The sequence below is a fragment of the Erithacus rubecula genome (genome assembly GCF_903797595.1).
Source record: "Erithacus rubecula genome assembly, chromosome: 1".
Classification (NCBI taxonomy): Eukaryota; Metazoa; Chordata; class Aves; order Passeriformes; family Muscicapidae; genus Erithacus; species Erithacus rubecula.
This window is the reverse complement of record NC_136658.1, coordinates 81,280,386-81,297,401: the sequence shown is the minus strand read 5'-3', so window position 1 is coordinate 81,297,401 and position 17,016 is coordinate 81,280,386. Positions and strand designations below refer to the sequence as shown.

General features: G+C 39.7%; 1 protein-coding gene across 2 annotated transcripts in view; it reads right to left on the bottom strand.

Annotated features, from left to right (window-relative positions):
• The window catches only part of GABRB3 (gamma-aminobutyric acid type A receptor subunit beta3), a 116,905-nt gene that overhangs the window by 6,944 nt on the left and 92,945 nt on the right, over window positions 1-17,016 (bottom strand). For both annotated transcript variants that reach the window (XM_079316115.1, XM_079316114.1), the window contains exons 7-8: window positions 10,789-10,941; window positions 4,834-5,078 (exon numbers count right to left, since the gene is read on the bottom strand). In XM_079316115.1, coding sequence (XP_079172241.1) covers window positions 4,834-5,078; window positions 10,789-10,941 — 398 coding nt within the window. The remainder of the gene's footprint in view (window positions 1-4,833; window positions 5,079-10,788; window positions 10,942-17,016) is intronic.

The window sequence follows — 17,016 nt, the reverse complement described above, 5'->3', positions numbered from 1 at the left end:
TCCTAAAAATGATGATCAATTTTCAAAGGAAACATCTTGAGACCACCTATCCTTTTCTGACAGTTTTTCTACAATCAGAGGACTTTAATTCAGGCATCAATATCAGAAAAAATATTTTATGAAAAATAAAAATTAATTTCTTTCTTGATCCTAGAGCTTGCCCTCATGTATGAAGCAGAGGGTCAAGGCTTTCAAAAGAGAGTTTTCAATCCCAAACTAGTATACGTACAAAAATTGGTTATACACACACCAAAAAAAAAAAGCAGTATCCTATGTTTGTCTCAGTAACTATGGCTTACTGTGATAGGCTGGAACAATTCAGTGAGGAATACTATTTACAGTGCATTATCTGAAATAAAATGTGATGCAAAAGCAGTCAAAAGAAGAGACGGCTAAGTGTGAAATTTCCTTTGTAGTCAGCCGCTGATCCACAGATGAGTCACTCATAAAAGCTCACTCAGGTTTCATCTCATCACCAGCTCTGAATCTTCTGAAACCTTTTCCAGAGATTCAATTCAGTCAGACATGCTTCAGTCATCGTGCCAGCTCCAGCAGTGTTACACAGGAGAATACTGTGCAGAGTTTTTCTCTCCCCACTGCTTTTCCTTGTCACCTCTGCAACGTGAGGACACCGGCTGTGCCAGTTCCATGCTGCAAGAGCTCTTCTTTCCCTTACACCTGGAGCTGTTTGGCTCAACACTTGGTTTCAACACATGGACAGAGCTGGACAGCAAGCCATAATGGGAGCACTGAAGCCAAGAGACAGCTCAGCAGCAGCAGCTGGTGGAGCCCCCCTCAACACTGTAAACTTTAGTGGTAACATATCAGGAATAACTCAGGGAGAAGTACCTAAAAGGCTGGCACTGTAGAGGCACATCCATAGCAGCAGCACCAAAATGGGAGTGGCTGTGCCAGTTTTGGCTTTTCAAACCCATAACCTCTGATGCAGGACAATGCAAAAGCATTCATTATGAAAAGAAGTTACTGTTTGCAATTATCAAATACAACACAAACATACCCACATCTGTGCATTTTGTAGTCTAGAATGCTTTTTTATTAAAACTCCATTGTTCTACAGTCCAATAAGACTAAGAAGGCAGGAAAAGCCCTTTTGCTACTGTAAGAGGAGTGTTTATAACCAAGGCTGCTATCTGTGCTCCAGACTTCAGTTCTCTGATGTGTGAAAAACAGACCACAATAGTGGTACCCATGCTGGTTCTACTGGTTTTCATGGCCTAAAACACTTCTGAGTGGAAATAACATGCCATTTTCCCACTGCCTTCTCTTGCTCCCTTTGCCTGAGAGAAAGACACTGTCTCAGCATCCAGTCACTGCCAGTCTTGGGAACCATAAAAGCAAAGCTTGAACTCAGGGCCTGAGCACCAGGCAATGTGTTGAGCTGCCTCTTCTCAGCTAGTGCTGCCTTCCAACACAAGAGATTTCCATCACAGCCCCTCCTTACTCTGGCTGGATCTATATAGCACTATGTTGTTCTGTCACTACACCCACAAGTTACAGCATCTGATGTGGGCAATAAATTGAATAATGTTTATTTTTTAATTTGGTTCAGTTTGGGTTTTTTTTATTTGTTTTGTTTATCTAGCGCCCTGAGCTAGTATTCTTAATCAGTGACAGGGAGCTCATGCACGTTTCATAAACAAGCAAACTCAATTACTAAAACAAAATAGCAACAGAACAACCCAAAATAGTAGCCAGAAATAAACTAATAATAACAACGCCTTCTTCCAGTTTTATATTTGAACATTTTTCAATCTCCTTTCCAGCACAGCATATATTTGACAGTCATGAAATAGTGGTGATAAGTGCAAAGTGGGCTGCCTGCTTTTGGCATTCTCCCTTTCTTTAAAAATGTCACTCAGCCCCAAATCACATGAGATTGTAAGTATTTTCCAGGATTAGAAACCTTCCCTTTCTGAATGGAATTACACTCTGTGGAAGACTGGAGCCTCAGCAGAACTGCAAAACCAATAATTTCATTGAACTTGCACAAAATAGTCTTCATGTGTCTCTGAGCCTCCCTTACTGCGCTGGGCTACACTGCATGAGCCTTGCCCAGCACATCCAGCACTGCAGACCCAACTGTAATTTCCATCAAATTCAATGGTTTCCAAGAGCCACCAAAGGAGGGACTGGAAGTTAATCACTCTTTATTATCCTTGAAGTGGTCAGAACCAAGTTTGCAAAGCTTTCAGGTACTGTCGTCCATGGAAAGTACGCTAAAAACTCTAGCATGACTCCAGTCCTGCTGCATCCATGAGTATCTATCTGTACAGCATGGTAAATGGTGGACATGATCCAGAAAACAGACATTTTCCTACTTCAAGGCTGTAGTATCTTGAAGCCATGGAAAACTTTGTCCAAAGTAGATCTGTTCAATGTATTTTCCCTGAGATGCACATCTTGAAATCCATGGGACCTCTTGCCTGTTCTGAGCAATTCCCTTTGCTTGGCATTTGCCCATGTTTCTCAAATGGGAAAGTAAAATTTGACATCCTACATCCAGTGAGTCTTTTAGCTGTGTTTTGTTTCAAAGGAAGGTTTCCAATTAGCTCTGCCTAATGTTTCTGTCTGTTTCTGTTGCATGCTGGCATTGCTTCTCTGAAGGCACTGAATCCAGAAACTGCAACAAAACTTTGCTGAATTCCCCAGCTGAAGCCTGGGGACAAAATGCTTTTTATACAGAAAGGGACCATACCTTATTATTTATCCTGTGTTATTTGAACAACAAATATTCACAGTCAGTATGAGCTTACATGATTCTACAATGCATATAGAGTTTCCTTTCACACCTAGGACTCCAAGGGACAAAGTAACACACACTTTTTTAAACTCTGGCATGCTGAATTTGAATCTTTGATAGAATCATAGAACCTCTTAGGTGAGGAAGTCCCCTAAGGTCACTGAGTTCATCTGCTAACCCAGCAACACGTTCACCACTGAAGCACATCCCCACATGCCACATCCACATGACTTTAGAACTCTTCTAGTGATGGTGATACCATCACTTCCCTGGGCAGCCTGTTCCAATGCCTGAATTCCTTTCCTGTGAATAAATGTTTCCTAATATAGAATCTAATCCTCCCCTAGTGCAACTTGAGGCCACTTCCTCTCATCCTGTCACTTGCTACATGGCAGAAGAGACCAACCCCCCCCACCACAACCATGTCTCAAAGTGCCACATCTGCACGTCTTTTAAATATCTCCAGGGATCGTGATTCAACCACTTCCCTGGGCAGCCTGTTCCAATGTTTGACAACCCTTGCTGTGAAGAAATTTTTCATTCATGCACAGTTGATATTAAACCAGCAGAAAAAGCAGAACAGTTCATGATATTTGCTCAGGATGCCTCAGAAGCAAAATAAAAGGTTGTAAGGCAAAAGTCAGGAAAAAAGATTGCTGCATGATATGAGCAGATCCAGGATATAAAAATGGCATGAAGTGGATATAAAAATATGAATTTTCATTAGTTAAGGTACTTATGATTATTTTGACAATGTAGATAAATTGATCTTAAGATAGAACTGGGGTAGTATTGGACCCATTAACAAGTCTTGTACTGAATTATGTAAATCATTTAAATGAATGAGACACACCAGATGGTTTCCAGCAGGAGAATTAAACCTTAGTGCATACATCTGCATTACCTGCTTGCAGTTAAAATCTTCTCCACAGCTTTCAATTCAGATACTCTTTTATTTCCCCATCTGTATTTTTTTATTATTATGACTATTTATTTTTCCAGTAAAGGCAATTCCTTTGTCCTGATATCTTAGTTCTAAGTAGAGCTGCCAACTGTGATGAGAAACTGATTTCATAAAACAGTGGACAAAAATGTGTTTATTGGTTCAGAATTGTTTCACATATGAGTGCTGATAATTAGGTGTAGCTCTGCATTACATTTACTATAGCAGACAAAATCAATATAAACAAATATAGTTTGAAATTACTTTTATGATACTGGTTTTGATAAACAGGTAGTAGTTTTGTCACTGAATTCTTCTAATTTATAGCTCATAGAAAAAAATAAAACAGCCTTACTCAACAACTGAATGAAAAAGCCTCACTGGGAGCATTTTAGTGTAAAAAGGAAAAGATGTCCTATTCAAACTGACTTGACTTGTTAATGTCAGATACTGCTGAATACCTTGAATTTTTCTTCCAAAGATTAAAAAAGGTATTCACTGGATAAAGTAATACTGCAGGCAAGGAAATAGGCTGGAGCAGAATCAGCACAGACCTTGCCAATATAATGCTTCAGAAATCCATATCAAAGTTTCTCTAGGATTTAACATTTTCCTGCTGGTCTTAAACAGCAGCAGATGACAATGCCACACACAGTGTTGAACTATGCTGGCCAATTAATTAGCATGGCAGAACTAATCATTTATCTGTTCTCTCCTGTGGTAAATGTATCTCCTCTAAGTGGAGTGAGGAAAGGTGTGCTAAGATCCTGGATTCACTTACATAGGAAATCTACACAGGTACTTAAAATCACAGCTAGATTATATTTGCTTCAGAGAAATAAATGCCTTTGTAGATCTCAAGCTTTATTTTCAAGCTAGTTTCCCTCTCACTGTCTTCTTCTTACTCTTATTTGTCATACAGATCATACTCACTTCCACATCTGTATATCTACATATACTCTTCTACGTCGGTTCCTGAAAATGAAAATGCCCACGTTTGTCCACAAAAATATGTGGTTGGTTGTGACCAGACAGTAATGTTTTTACACAAGTATTTTTTGTTTTTTTCATACCAATAGTCTTTGCAATGTAAAAATACAGAGAATATATACAAATTAAAGAAACCTACCCGACTGCCTTCAAACCTCGAGCGGTCGTTGTTTGCCTTTGTTGTTTTTTCTGCAAGTTTCTTCTGCCTTTGAGGGCCTTTTCCAAAGAAAATGTAGTTGACAAAGGCATATTCAAGTAAGGCCAAGAAGACAAACACAAAGCAGCCCATGAGATACATGTCAATGGCTTTAACATATGGAATTTTAGGCAAAGTCTCTCGCAGGTGAGTGTTGATTGTTGTCATGGTCAGCACAGTCGTAATTCCTATACAAAGAAAAAAAGATCACATATCTTACAACTCCAAACATTTAATTTGATTTTCCTTCTTGGCAAATATACCTTGTCAGTGGGAAGAAGCTTAAAAGTTTGTAAAAGGTGTCTTGTAGATAACATCACTGCAAAAAAAGCATAATTAAACTTGATGCACTATTATTCTGTTACAATTATTTCTTTCCTATGAGCAGGGTAACAGCTAACAAGGAGGTCTGGCACCACTGCCATGAATTAACATAGCTCCATGGAAGCCAGTGTAGCTGTACTGAAAATCATCTCCACAGAGACCAAACTGATGTGCAGCAAGAACAGTTCCCCACAGATGGGGAAAGACTTCTCCCACAATTTTAAATTTCTAAGAGTTAGGCAGTTGGTTGATGTCAGTCCTGCAGAGTCTCCCTGTAGTAGATGGGGAGAGACAGGTATCTTTCTAGAGCAGTTCATCCCATCTATTTTAGATACCTATTTCAGGAAAGGACAATTTATAAGTGGAATTTGAGATGACTAATTTGGAGCAATAGGCTAGTTACATAGAAACAAGTGAGGTGAGCAATGAGAGACAGACAGGTATGTGAATTTTTGGAAGGAAGAAGGAGGAAGAGCAGCATTTTTATAGCAAAAAACTGGACACTAATAAAATGTCTACAAAATGTCTACATCAATCTTATGTCAAGGTATTTATCTAAGGTTGGAAGTAGAATCTGAAAATATATTAGAGAGCACTGTTTTGAAAATCTGGAAAGAAAAGCAAATTTATTGTCAGTCTGCCTGAATTCACAATAAACTGCAGGATCTGTATCTCTGCTGGAAATTCTATGGGAATTGCAAATCACAGGTTGCTGAAAACACTGATTTGTGGAATAAGTCTCATTTCAAGGCAAGTCATTCTATTAGGTCTCCTCCATTACTATTTTCTTTGATTCCATAATTATACCATCAGTTTACAAGTAGTCACTAAAATACAAGCAGAACAAAAAATAAGGGACAAAATAAAATTGCTGCCATATAATAAAGCACAGCTTCTTTTACCTGAAGAGACAGAAATAAAGACAACATAACTCAAAGTCAAGCTGTCAGTGTAAGCAGTGTCACTCCAGGGAACTGTAGTAGTACCCTATGAGATTGTGTAACAGATATTTTTTGATATTTAGTAGGTTAGTGTCATGCAGTTTTCAGTGCTTTTCCTCTAAACTGTGAAGCAAGTGTGCATTATGCCAGATGTCTGGTGATCCAGAAGATTAAGCATATTGAATAGAAAGGTAGCTACCACTAACCAAAGGAAAATACATTCCCTGGGAGATCCTGAAATCCTGCAGCCAAATGTCCTTCTGAAGCTCAATAATTTATTTTAAAGCACAGCAGAGGTAGAAGAAGCTGACACTCCCCCAAGCCAAGAAAATAAGGTAATTGTGTGATTATAGTCCTTCCCACAAGGGAGGACTACAGAGATTATTCTTCTGCTCACTGAAAGGAGTGAATTTAGGAACTTCTAGGGCTAACTAGCAAAAGTTTGAGAGAGCAGAACTGACAGGTTTGAATATTTCTCTTGAGATCAGCCCTATATCACCTATCAGATGCCTGCAGTGTCCATAGCACATAGTCTCTGGAATGAGCTGGCCTTTGCTTTGTATCTTGGCTTCACCCTGGAGGCAACTCTTTAGTTCAGTGCAGCAAGGGATCAGGCACAGGGGCAAAACATGGAGTGAATGAATAGAATCAGGCTCTTGCAGAGAATGCAGGCTTCTTGCAGGAGTTGAGTAAAAGTTTATGCCCAAAGAACTGCACAGGAAATGCTTCCCTGAACAAATACTTAGGAAATCAGGTAGCTTCTCCATACTGTGCTTTTCAGAGCCAGCCATACATTTCCAAAGGTGCTATATTGCCTTTAAACTTTTATATCCCTTCACATAGGATGCCATGTAAGTTCACAGACACTACATAACTCAGAGCAGCTTTTGCCTCTCCTGGAGGAAGGAAAGCCCTGCAGAGACCTTGACCAATTAGAGGACTGGATGGGCAATCACCAACCATGTGAAATTCAATAAGGGGAAGTGCTGGGTTCTGCACCTGGGATGGGGCAAACCTCAAAGTACAGACAGACTGGGGAACAAAAGGCTGGAGAGCACTGCTGCAGAAAGTGCTGGGTGTCCTGGTGGATGGCAACTTGAACATGAATCAGAAGTGCCTTGGCAGCCAGCAGGGCCAACCCAGCAGTGCCAGCTGGGCAAGGGAGAGGATTGTCCTGCTCTGCACTGGGACAGCCTCACCTTGAATACTGCATGCAGTTTTGGGCACAATATAGAAAAAAGATATTGAACTATTAGAATGTGTCCAATGGAGGGCAACAAAGATCATGAAAGACCACGAGGGGAAGCCATGCGATGAGCAAGTTACTCAGTCTGCTCAGCCTGGAGACCTCATTGCAGTCTACAGCTTCTTGAGGAGAAGAGGAGGGACAGGGACTGATCTCTTCTCTGTGGTGACCACTGACAGGACCCAAGGAAATTCCCTGAAGCTGTTTAGGTTTGGAGGTTTAGCTGGAGGTTTAAGTTGGATATTAGAAAAAGGTTGTTCACCCAGAGGGTGGTTGGCACTGGAACAGCTCCCCAGAGAAGTGGTCACAGCACCAGCCTGACAGAGTTTAAGAAGCACTTGGACAATGCTCTTGGGCCCATGATGTTACTCTTGGAGATGGCTCTGTGCAGGGACAGGAGTATGGACTCCTGGGGGTCCCTTGTGGGACCTTCCAATTCACTATTTTCTGTGATTCTGTGATACCAGCTTAAGACTAATAAGGAGGTATACAAAGGAACATAGGATTAGACCCTTGATACTGAACATTATTATACAAATGCCACAGACATAATCACCAAGGCACTAATTGTTTTCTGAGGAGAAACTGTTAGATGGATTTTTGTCCTCTCAAAAGGACTTTGTACCAATTGGAAATAGAACATCTGGTCTCCTGAGCTTGCCTTGTAGTCTCCGATTTTTGCTCTAATATTTGTCTTACAGTACTTGATGAACTTGTGCTGCACAGAAATGGGCCACATGAGACAGTCTTGCTCCTTAAACGAGGAAAAAATCTCAAGAACCTGTAACAGAAGGGCATGGAATGTCACAGGGTATGATAACTTCTGCCTGACCATCTGTTCTCTGCAGTCCTGGCCAGTATGCATCTAGATGCTGATGGCTGTGTTTGAAGTGCTGCCCTCCCTTGGCCCACCTGGGTGGATCTCTGCTATCCAGTAGCTCATTTATGAACACACCAGATAAGTTTGGGCTCTATACCCCACTTCCACTTAAGCTACTACTTAGCTCCAAGCTGCTAAACAAACACTGGCTGCTGAGTGGTAATGCCAGACTGTGTCATGCCTGTATGCACCAACTAATCCACAGGATATGTAGGATTATTGCACAGTAACTGCAGTTAATCTACAGCATCTCCAGCTATCCAAATTCAGATGCTGGGTAATACATTGCACAAAGGTGGCTACCCTGTCTGCTTTGGTATGTGGGACCTTTGGAGACATGGGATAAAGAAACAGGGAATCATAGGGACATGGGTTAGAGTCTGGGTTTGCTGTGGTACATTACAGAAAAATAAGGGAACTAGGGAGTATGTTCCTGTCTTTAAAAAACCCAAGAGAATACAACAGAAGATAGCACAGACTTAGTGACAAGTTTTGGGTAGGAAGGTATGTGTAATTGGGAAGCACAGGGTTAAAGACAGAATTTGGGACAAAATGAGAGGCAGAAGTATTTATAAGGAATTACAGATCAATTTTGTCTTCCTTAGCTATAGCTATCCCTGAGTATGCTTCTGTAAAGGATGAAATATTTGCTGTGAGATATTTTCATCGAATCTGTCCTAGTTCTGGCCAGGACAGGGTGAATTTTTCAGCAGCCAAGAGGGGGCATGGCTAGGGCCCAAAGGTTAGTACCACCTCACATCATTGTCAGAGGTTGCAGGAATGGAATCTTTTTCTGGGAGGAAGGCTTCTCTTCAGGTTGAGGCAAGTGTGGCCCCCATTGAGTCACGAGTTCCACAATGAGCATGTTTGCTTGTGAGTCACACTCTCTTTTGTACAGTTTTGTTATTAGCATGTTGCTGATCCTGTTAATTTTCTTATCTCAGTGCTGTTTCCAGTAAATTGTTCTTACCTCAGCCTCGGATCTTTGCCCTTTGTGCCTTCAATTCTCCCAGGGGGATGGGGGAAGCAGGCAGCAGTGTGGTTTTAGTAGAAGCACTAAATTGGAGAATACCATTCCTAAACTATTATAGAATCACAGAGAGGTTTGGCTTGGAATGGACCTTAAACACCACCTAAGTTAGCTGCCATGCACAGGGACCTTCCACTAGATCAAGTTACTCAAAGACACATCTAACTTGGCCTTCAACGCCTCAAGGGATGGCAAACCCACAGCTTCTATGGGCAGCCCGTTCCAGTGCATCACCACCCTTGCAATCAACAATCTCTTCTTCATCTAAATCTACCCTCTGTCATTTTGAAGCCACTCCTCCTTGTCCTGCCACTACATGTCCTTGTATGAAGCCCCTTTCCAGCTCTCCTGCAGGCCCTCTTTGGGTACACTTTAGGCTGAACAGAACCAAGCCTCCTGGCCTGCCTTGACAGGGGAGGTGCTCCAGCCCCTGATCACCTTCGTGGCCCTTCTTTGGACTCACTCCAACAGATCCATGACCTTCTTATGTTGGGGACCCCAAATCTGGACCCAGTATTCCATCTGGGGTGTCATGAGAGCAGAGTTGAGGAGAAGAATCACCTCCCTCACCTTGCTGGCCATGCTGATTTTGGTGCAGCCCAGACAGACACAGTTGGCTTTGTGAACTGCAAGTGCACATTGCTGGGTCATGTTGAGCTCCTTGGCAACCAACACCCCAAATCCTTCTCCTCAGGGCTGTTTCTCAATTCATTCTCTACCCAGCCTATACTTGGGATTGCCTGACCGACATGCAGGATCTTGTACTTGGCCTTGTTGAACTTCATGAGGTTCATGCAGGTTCACCTCTCAAGCTTGTTAAGATTTTTCTGGATGGCATCCCTTCCCTCCTATGAGTCAACTGCAGAAATTTTCTAGTGACATTCCCTTATTTAAAGGATACCTTGATCTGAAAAGTTCTTGGGCAGGAATCACTTGCCTGTGCCAAATCCATGGGTTTTTTTGTCATGAGGTAAATGACACTTAAGGCTGTCATAAACGTGCACTTAACATACCGTGTACCCTGAGGGTTAGGTGGCATGGCATGGTCCACAGCTGATGTGCCATGTGTTCTGAACTGCCAATGATTCTTGAAGTCTCTTGAAGTGCCAGTTAAAGCACCCAGGACCTCAGGAGGAGGCTTGGAGCCACATTTGTCCTCCCACACTGAGCTGGACTAAAGCCCACGCTGAAATACAATTGTGGAGCTGCTCTCCTAGAGGAACTTACTGACGACAACAATAACTTTGATGAGAAAAAGTCTGGGACCTGTATTAGCAGCTCATGTCAGAGATTTACTGGTAGCTACACTCTTGCATGCAGGGGAAAACATCACTTTTGAGGCAATACTGGATGACATGATTTTGATGCAGATTAGGTTGGAATACCAAATCAGTGACATCACGTTGTAGCTTTTAGCAACCTCTGAAGGCTACATTAAGTCTGACATTTTAATGTCCCACTCATTCTTAGCACATACCAAGGGCAACTCTGGCTGCTGATGCATCATAATTGATCCAGAATGACACCCATGATAAAATGGTAATCAGTATGGAGGGCATATAGGTTTGAAGAATAAAGTAGCCTATATTTCTCTTCAACCTGAAGCTCAGTGAGAGTCTTGGATAGGCACCTGAAAAGGAGAGAGAGGAAAACACTGTTATTTATACTGAAGGAAAGACACTTGTAGATAGCTGCCTTCAGTTTCTGCAGAAACAAAAGCATGCACATTTTGTGGGGTAGTATGACATCTGCAGAACAGTAGGCATGACACCTTCACTGTATTACTCATTGGTATTAAAAGAAACCTTGCAGTGAATACAGTGATAGCCAAGTAATTTGTATTTGGAAAAAAAGAGAGACAGTAAATTACTTTGGACTATTGAACAGTAAGGTGAGCACCAGTTAGTTTTTAAAAACAAATGCTTAGATCTCCAAGTAAAATGCTTATCCAAGTACACAGTTTTCTGTATAGAATTTATAATGAGAGAATAAGTAATGTAAATAGTTTCTCATTTACAATGAAGAATTGTTCAAGAGATGAAACCTCTTAATTACATCTGAATTATAAAAAACATATGACATGTGGTGACAAAAATAAATTATAATGAATTCCACTAAATGAAAAGCCTTCAGAGTAGATCCTCTAACATCAATTATAGCCAGCCCAAATCTTTTTTCCAAACATATTTTAAAGAAAAAAAAAAGCTGAATTTTGTGTGTGTATATATATGTCATGAACAGTTACAACAGAAAAAATTAAAAATGAAAATAATTAACAACCTCAATACCAACTTAATTTCAAATTGATGTATATTTTACTGAATTGGTGTTCATCTTACTGAATATATTTTAGACATACATTCAAATACATTTAAAAATCTCAAATTGTTAAAAATAATTGTGGCTTTTTTCACCAAATGCAAAGATGATTAAATCTGAGTACAGCTGTATAAGAAAAAGGTAGTCATTCACACATTAGCTCCATGATTTCAGTGTTCACACTACCAGTCTTAGATATACTTCTAACAGCTCATCTAAAAGATTTAGTTAGTCAACAACCTAAAAAAAATTTCAGCACATACCAAGAACCCAACCAGATATTAGAACACTTCCCACCCATTCCAATGCAAATATGAAAAAATATACGAAAGATTATATCCAGAAAAAAAAGAAAAATTAAAAAATTCCCTTTAAATTATATTCATATGCTTGCATATGAGCTTAAGAAACTAAATTTGCCTATATAGACATGAATGATGGATTTCCTAAGAAAGAAAGGGAAAGAAGAAATAGAAAAATATCAGATTTCTCTTCATCACATTCCTGATAGTTCGTTACACTTTGAGTCATACAACAGAAAAATGCCAAACCATTTCCAGGCAGCAGGAGCATCTAGATAATACCAAACTTGTGCACATATCCTTAACTGTTGTATCAAACAATCTCCGAACAACTATGACCAGGAAAAGAAATATCTGGTAGGTGTATCTGGTTGGTGTGATTACTTCAATCAGAAGCATTTTTTCCAGAATGAAATGCCTTTTAGTTTCACCAATAGAACTATTTTGGTGGAATCAGAAGGACGCACTTCATCCTGATCAGACCAAGGTTTTCTTCTGTCTGAAGCAGTCAACAAAATTTTCAGCAAGCAAACATCTATACTGCAACTTGCTTAACACCTTCATTTTCCAATGAACAATGTTTCATTTCAAAAGACAAGTTCTCTCACTGAAACCAGGCCTGCTTTTTTTTTTTTTTATTTTTTTGCAAAGCGTAACTTTGTCATTTGAATTCTCATGAAAATGTTTCTGTGGCCTTGTGTCTGCAGACTACATAAATAAAACAGGAGACCATAATGAAATATATAAACACTGCCATCATGAAATAAACGAAAAATGCAGTAGATCTGATCACCTTCCTGCAGTAAGAGTAGAACATCAGACAGAAATCTTTATAAAGCTCTGTTGAGAAAAAATATTTAATATAATCCTTAACTCAAAGGATTCTCTATAAATGTGTATAAAACTTTCCAAAAGTCCTGTCCAGGTCTGAATATATGTGGAATATAATTGACAGAGGTGACAACTGAAAAATCTCCCATGAAATACTGATTCTTTGATTAAATAGTATGAAGGATTAATTCCAGAAAGTTCAGTAGAACTGATTCACTGAATCAAAGTCAATTCTTGGTTTGCTTCAGAGCCAAGGACCCTGGATACACTAGGGAAATTCAGAGAAGGAAGGGAGAATTTCACCATTGATAAAGCAGAGAAAATGGTGTGGGTGAAAGAGGTGTGTATCAACAGGGGAGAGAATAATATGTCCCAAATGTTAGTCATGTTCAGTAATGAAATCCCAAACAGAGAAACCTTATAACAGAGTGAACTTTTGACATTTATCTTCAATGCTTTATCTCTGACCATCATCCATTACCTCAGCACCATTTCTATCTAATTAGGTGAAAGCTGAAACTAGTGAGATCTGGCTTGAAAGGTGGACTCCCCAGAGAGCTGACCTCAAGGCCAGAGACACCAACCTAAATACTCTCCAAGCACCAGGTTCTTTGTCCTGAAATTAGAACCCCAAGAACCATGTCTAGGGCCAGGGCTGTCTCTGTCCTCCTGCTCTAGAGCTAGAGTTGACTAACAGAGAGATTCAGTTGCTAATCTGATGGTGCCCTGGTCCTTCAGAGATTCCCTGTGACATCTCAGACACCAGCACACAGCTGATAGACATGACACACCCCCTATATCTTTTTGATCAGCACAAGGATACTACAAAGACTGCTTATGCCCTCTCAAAGAGCAGTTGATTAAGCAACTTGAACTTCTTACACAAGAGCTTGGTGTCTGAGCTCCAGTTCATCCAGCAAATGAAGCCTAGGAAATTATCCACCACCTCCTAAAATGGATTCTTATAGGGTACTGAGTTTGCCTCCAGACTCTAATCTGGACTGTAGACTAGATTCTGACCAACTCAGATACCTAGTTCAAATGTTGACACTGAAACTATATTCACCATAAATCAGAACAAGATGAATCCAAACCCTGCAGGTCTCAGAGTAGATTTTGATAGAGTGAGGCTCCTGGGCAATCTAAACAAAAGTCTTGCTGGCATTACAGTTGCTTATTGTAGTTGACACATATAGTAGAGTATAGACTTTGTTAGGGTCAGATTGAAATTGAAACATGAACTGGTAGCCTTGTTTTTTCACACTATATAGCCAAGGTTCTCCTTTAGGTACCTCTCCCTGAGACTATGACAGTCTATATTACTTTCAACTGAATTGCTTTTATGACTCCAAAAATTATCTATGGACCCTGCCTCCAGCCTGCCATCTCTGCTGCCATATCTCACCTCCAGCAAACAGACCACAGGAGTCTGTGGAAAAAAAACAATTACAAGAAGGACCCCTCCTTATTTCCTGTAGTTAATTCCCCCTCTATGTCTGAATGTGAAAAGGATGAGTCCTAACCTTCATGGAGCAAGGACTGTAAGTCCATATCTTTCTTTATCTAAAAAGGATCCATTATGTGGATCACTTATTTAATATAAGTTGACTTCTGGGTAAGCACAGCAATTACACTGTTGCTTGTCTGATTATGATTGCATAATGATTTGTCAATTAAAGCTCAGTACATTGAGAGATAATAATTAACAGGAAATTCTGGTTGTTAAGTTTCCATTAAAATTTTGTGGTTTTTCCTTTGTACCTTGTTTTGCCTTGCTATCCTTCCTCCCATCTCATATAACATGTTGATGTATATGACCTAATTTAAATAGTATAGGAATAACAGAATTTTGCCAGAAGTATTAAAATCTAAGAGTATTGGAAATGAAAGTATGAAAATACTTAATCAATAATTGAGCCCCAAATATTCCTATTTCACATACTTGGGCAAGTGATAAAAAGAGATTACTTGTTTCTGTTCCAATTTCATTAAAAGCTAGCAAGCTGAAATATCTGGCTTCAAGACTAAATTAGTCTCTTGCTGTTTTATCCAAGTATGAAACAAGATAACAGAGTTGGTCAGTTACAGAACTCTTATTTTAATTTGTACTTCTGGGAAGGTTCTTCAGCTAATTGGAAATGTACTTTATGTACTGATCTTTCAGAATACAGCAAATATTTCATTTTCAAACATTTTAAGACCACCCTCCTGTTACCTACAGGTTGGTACTATGATTTGACTGCTACGTGACTTGAAGCTTTTAGGTGGTGTTTTACATTCAGATTCAGGTAACAGATTTAGCACTTCATTTCAGGTGTTTGAATGCAGATATTTGCACACGGATGGAGCATGAGCTGCTAGTGGAAACCAGGGAGATCTGGACTTACAGTCAGCTGAATGTAAGGGTGTGATTTAACTGCCTGTACTGAGGTGTCCAAGGTCATTTGAGATGTGACAGGCTAAAGAAGAGCAGAACACTACTTCAATAATCAAAACTGAAGCACTAGATGGGAACATGGGACACAAGGATGTAAGAGGCCAGAACAGCAGCCCAAGTGCTAACCAGGATCTTCCACAGCAGCTCAAGAAGCAGCAGATTGTTATGTTTAGGCATCTGAATAGTCTTAAAATATTCATTTGAGAAAACAGAAGTATTCAAGAGCTGAATACTCTTTAGGCTTCACTGACAGCACTGACTGGATAGCAGTTGACTGTGGACTTAATTTAGTTACTGACACATGGGCATCCAGTGCCATTTCAGTATCTTATGGTTCCTGTATGGCCTTCAGTTTGGGTTAGAAGGATAGTCAAACCACGTATTTCTTCCACATAACAATTTAAAAATAATAAATAAAGGGAACAGGGCTTTGTACATGGCTTTGCAGACACCTTCTAGAAGGTTTTATTTAATTCCCAATCAAGTGCTCTCCTTTTTTAAACTACATGACCATATTTGTTTCCCTACTAATCTCAGGTATGCTGTTTGATAGATTTTCACTCATACTTGCTTACTTCCATAAACCCTCTTCTATGGCTCCATTACTGCCTTCAAGAGTGACCACAAATACTTATCAATGTAAATCAAACTTCTTTTTATTATGAGATTTGTGGTTGTGTTAGTTTCTTTTCTTTTTCTCCCAAAAAAGATCTTATTGGCTCGTGTTCAGTCTGAGATCAACAACAACCCCTGTATTTCTACACACAGAACTCTGGCATGGCCTGGCATTTTCTATCCTTAATTTGGATAGGAATAATTAGTTGCACAGATGCTGTGTTTTGAACTTGTCCATACTGAATTTTATACTTTTTTCAGACACATTTTGCTAATTTGGCAAGATAAATTTTAACTTCCATTCTATAGTTCAACAGGCATGCAGTTCCCCCTGCATTCTTGTAGCTCCACCCAAATTTCTGTCCTTACTGATGGGGGTTTTCCCCCAGTGCTATCATTGCTTCTCAGTAGTAACTATGGCAACAGATTTTTCCCTATGCCTAAATTAAACAAGATTATACAGCACAGTTTCTCTCAAAGGACAGGAGAAATAACTGATCCAAAAGCTGTTTATGGCATGACTCTGAAGTCTTCTTTTAGTCTTACTCAATCAAAGCACACTACAACTGAAATCTCTGAAATGTTCACTGAGATATTGCACTCAAAGAACTAATATCTCCCCCTGAGACTTCAATAACCTCAAAGCCAAAAACATGCCTAACTTATTTTCCAAAAAAAATGTAAAAACTGGCCCTAATTACTAGGACTGTAAGAAAGTCTTGAGAAGAAACTTGAAAAGTGCCTGCTGACTTTCTGTATCTGATCTGGCATGCTTTAGATTTAGATTTAAACATGTGGTTTTGAGAAACAAATGTGATGTTTCCCTGCATGGAAATGCTTGTCATAAAATGTCATAATTAATCAGGCATTTTTATAATGCCCTGTATCAAAGCAATAGTAAATTCAGTATTGTGTCTTCATCAGTGAAAAAAATGAAATGTTTCAGAAAATGGTACAAGAAACATGCTGTTCTCTGTGAGTCCCTAATGCCAACTGTCTTAAACCCTGAAGCATGAGACTTTTTTATTCCTTTCACTAGTTTTTTTTTTAAGGAAGACCATTATTATTCTGAACATTTGTCCAGTCACAGAAATATGTGCTCCTAGTTTAAGCCTCTCATGTATTTGTCACCTCTCTTTGGATTTCTTGTTTGCCTGGTTTTTACAAATCTCTCCCCTCTACATTACTAAGTCATGCATTT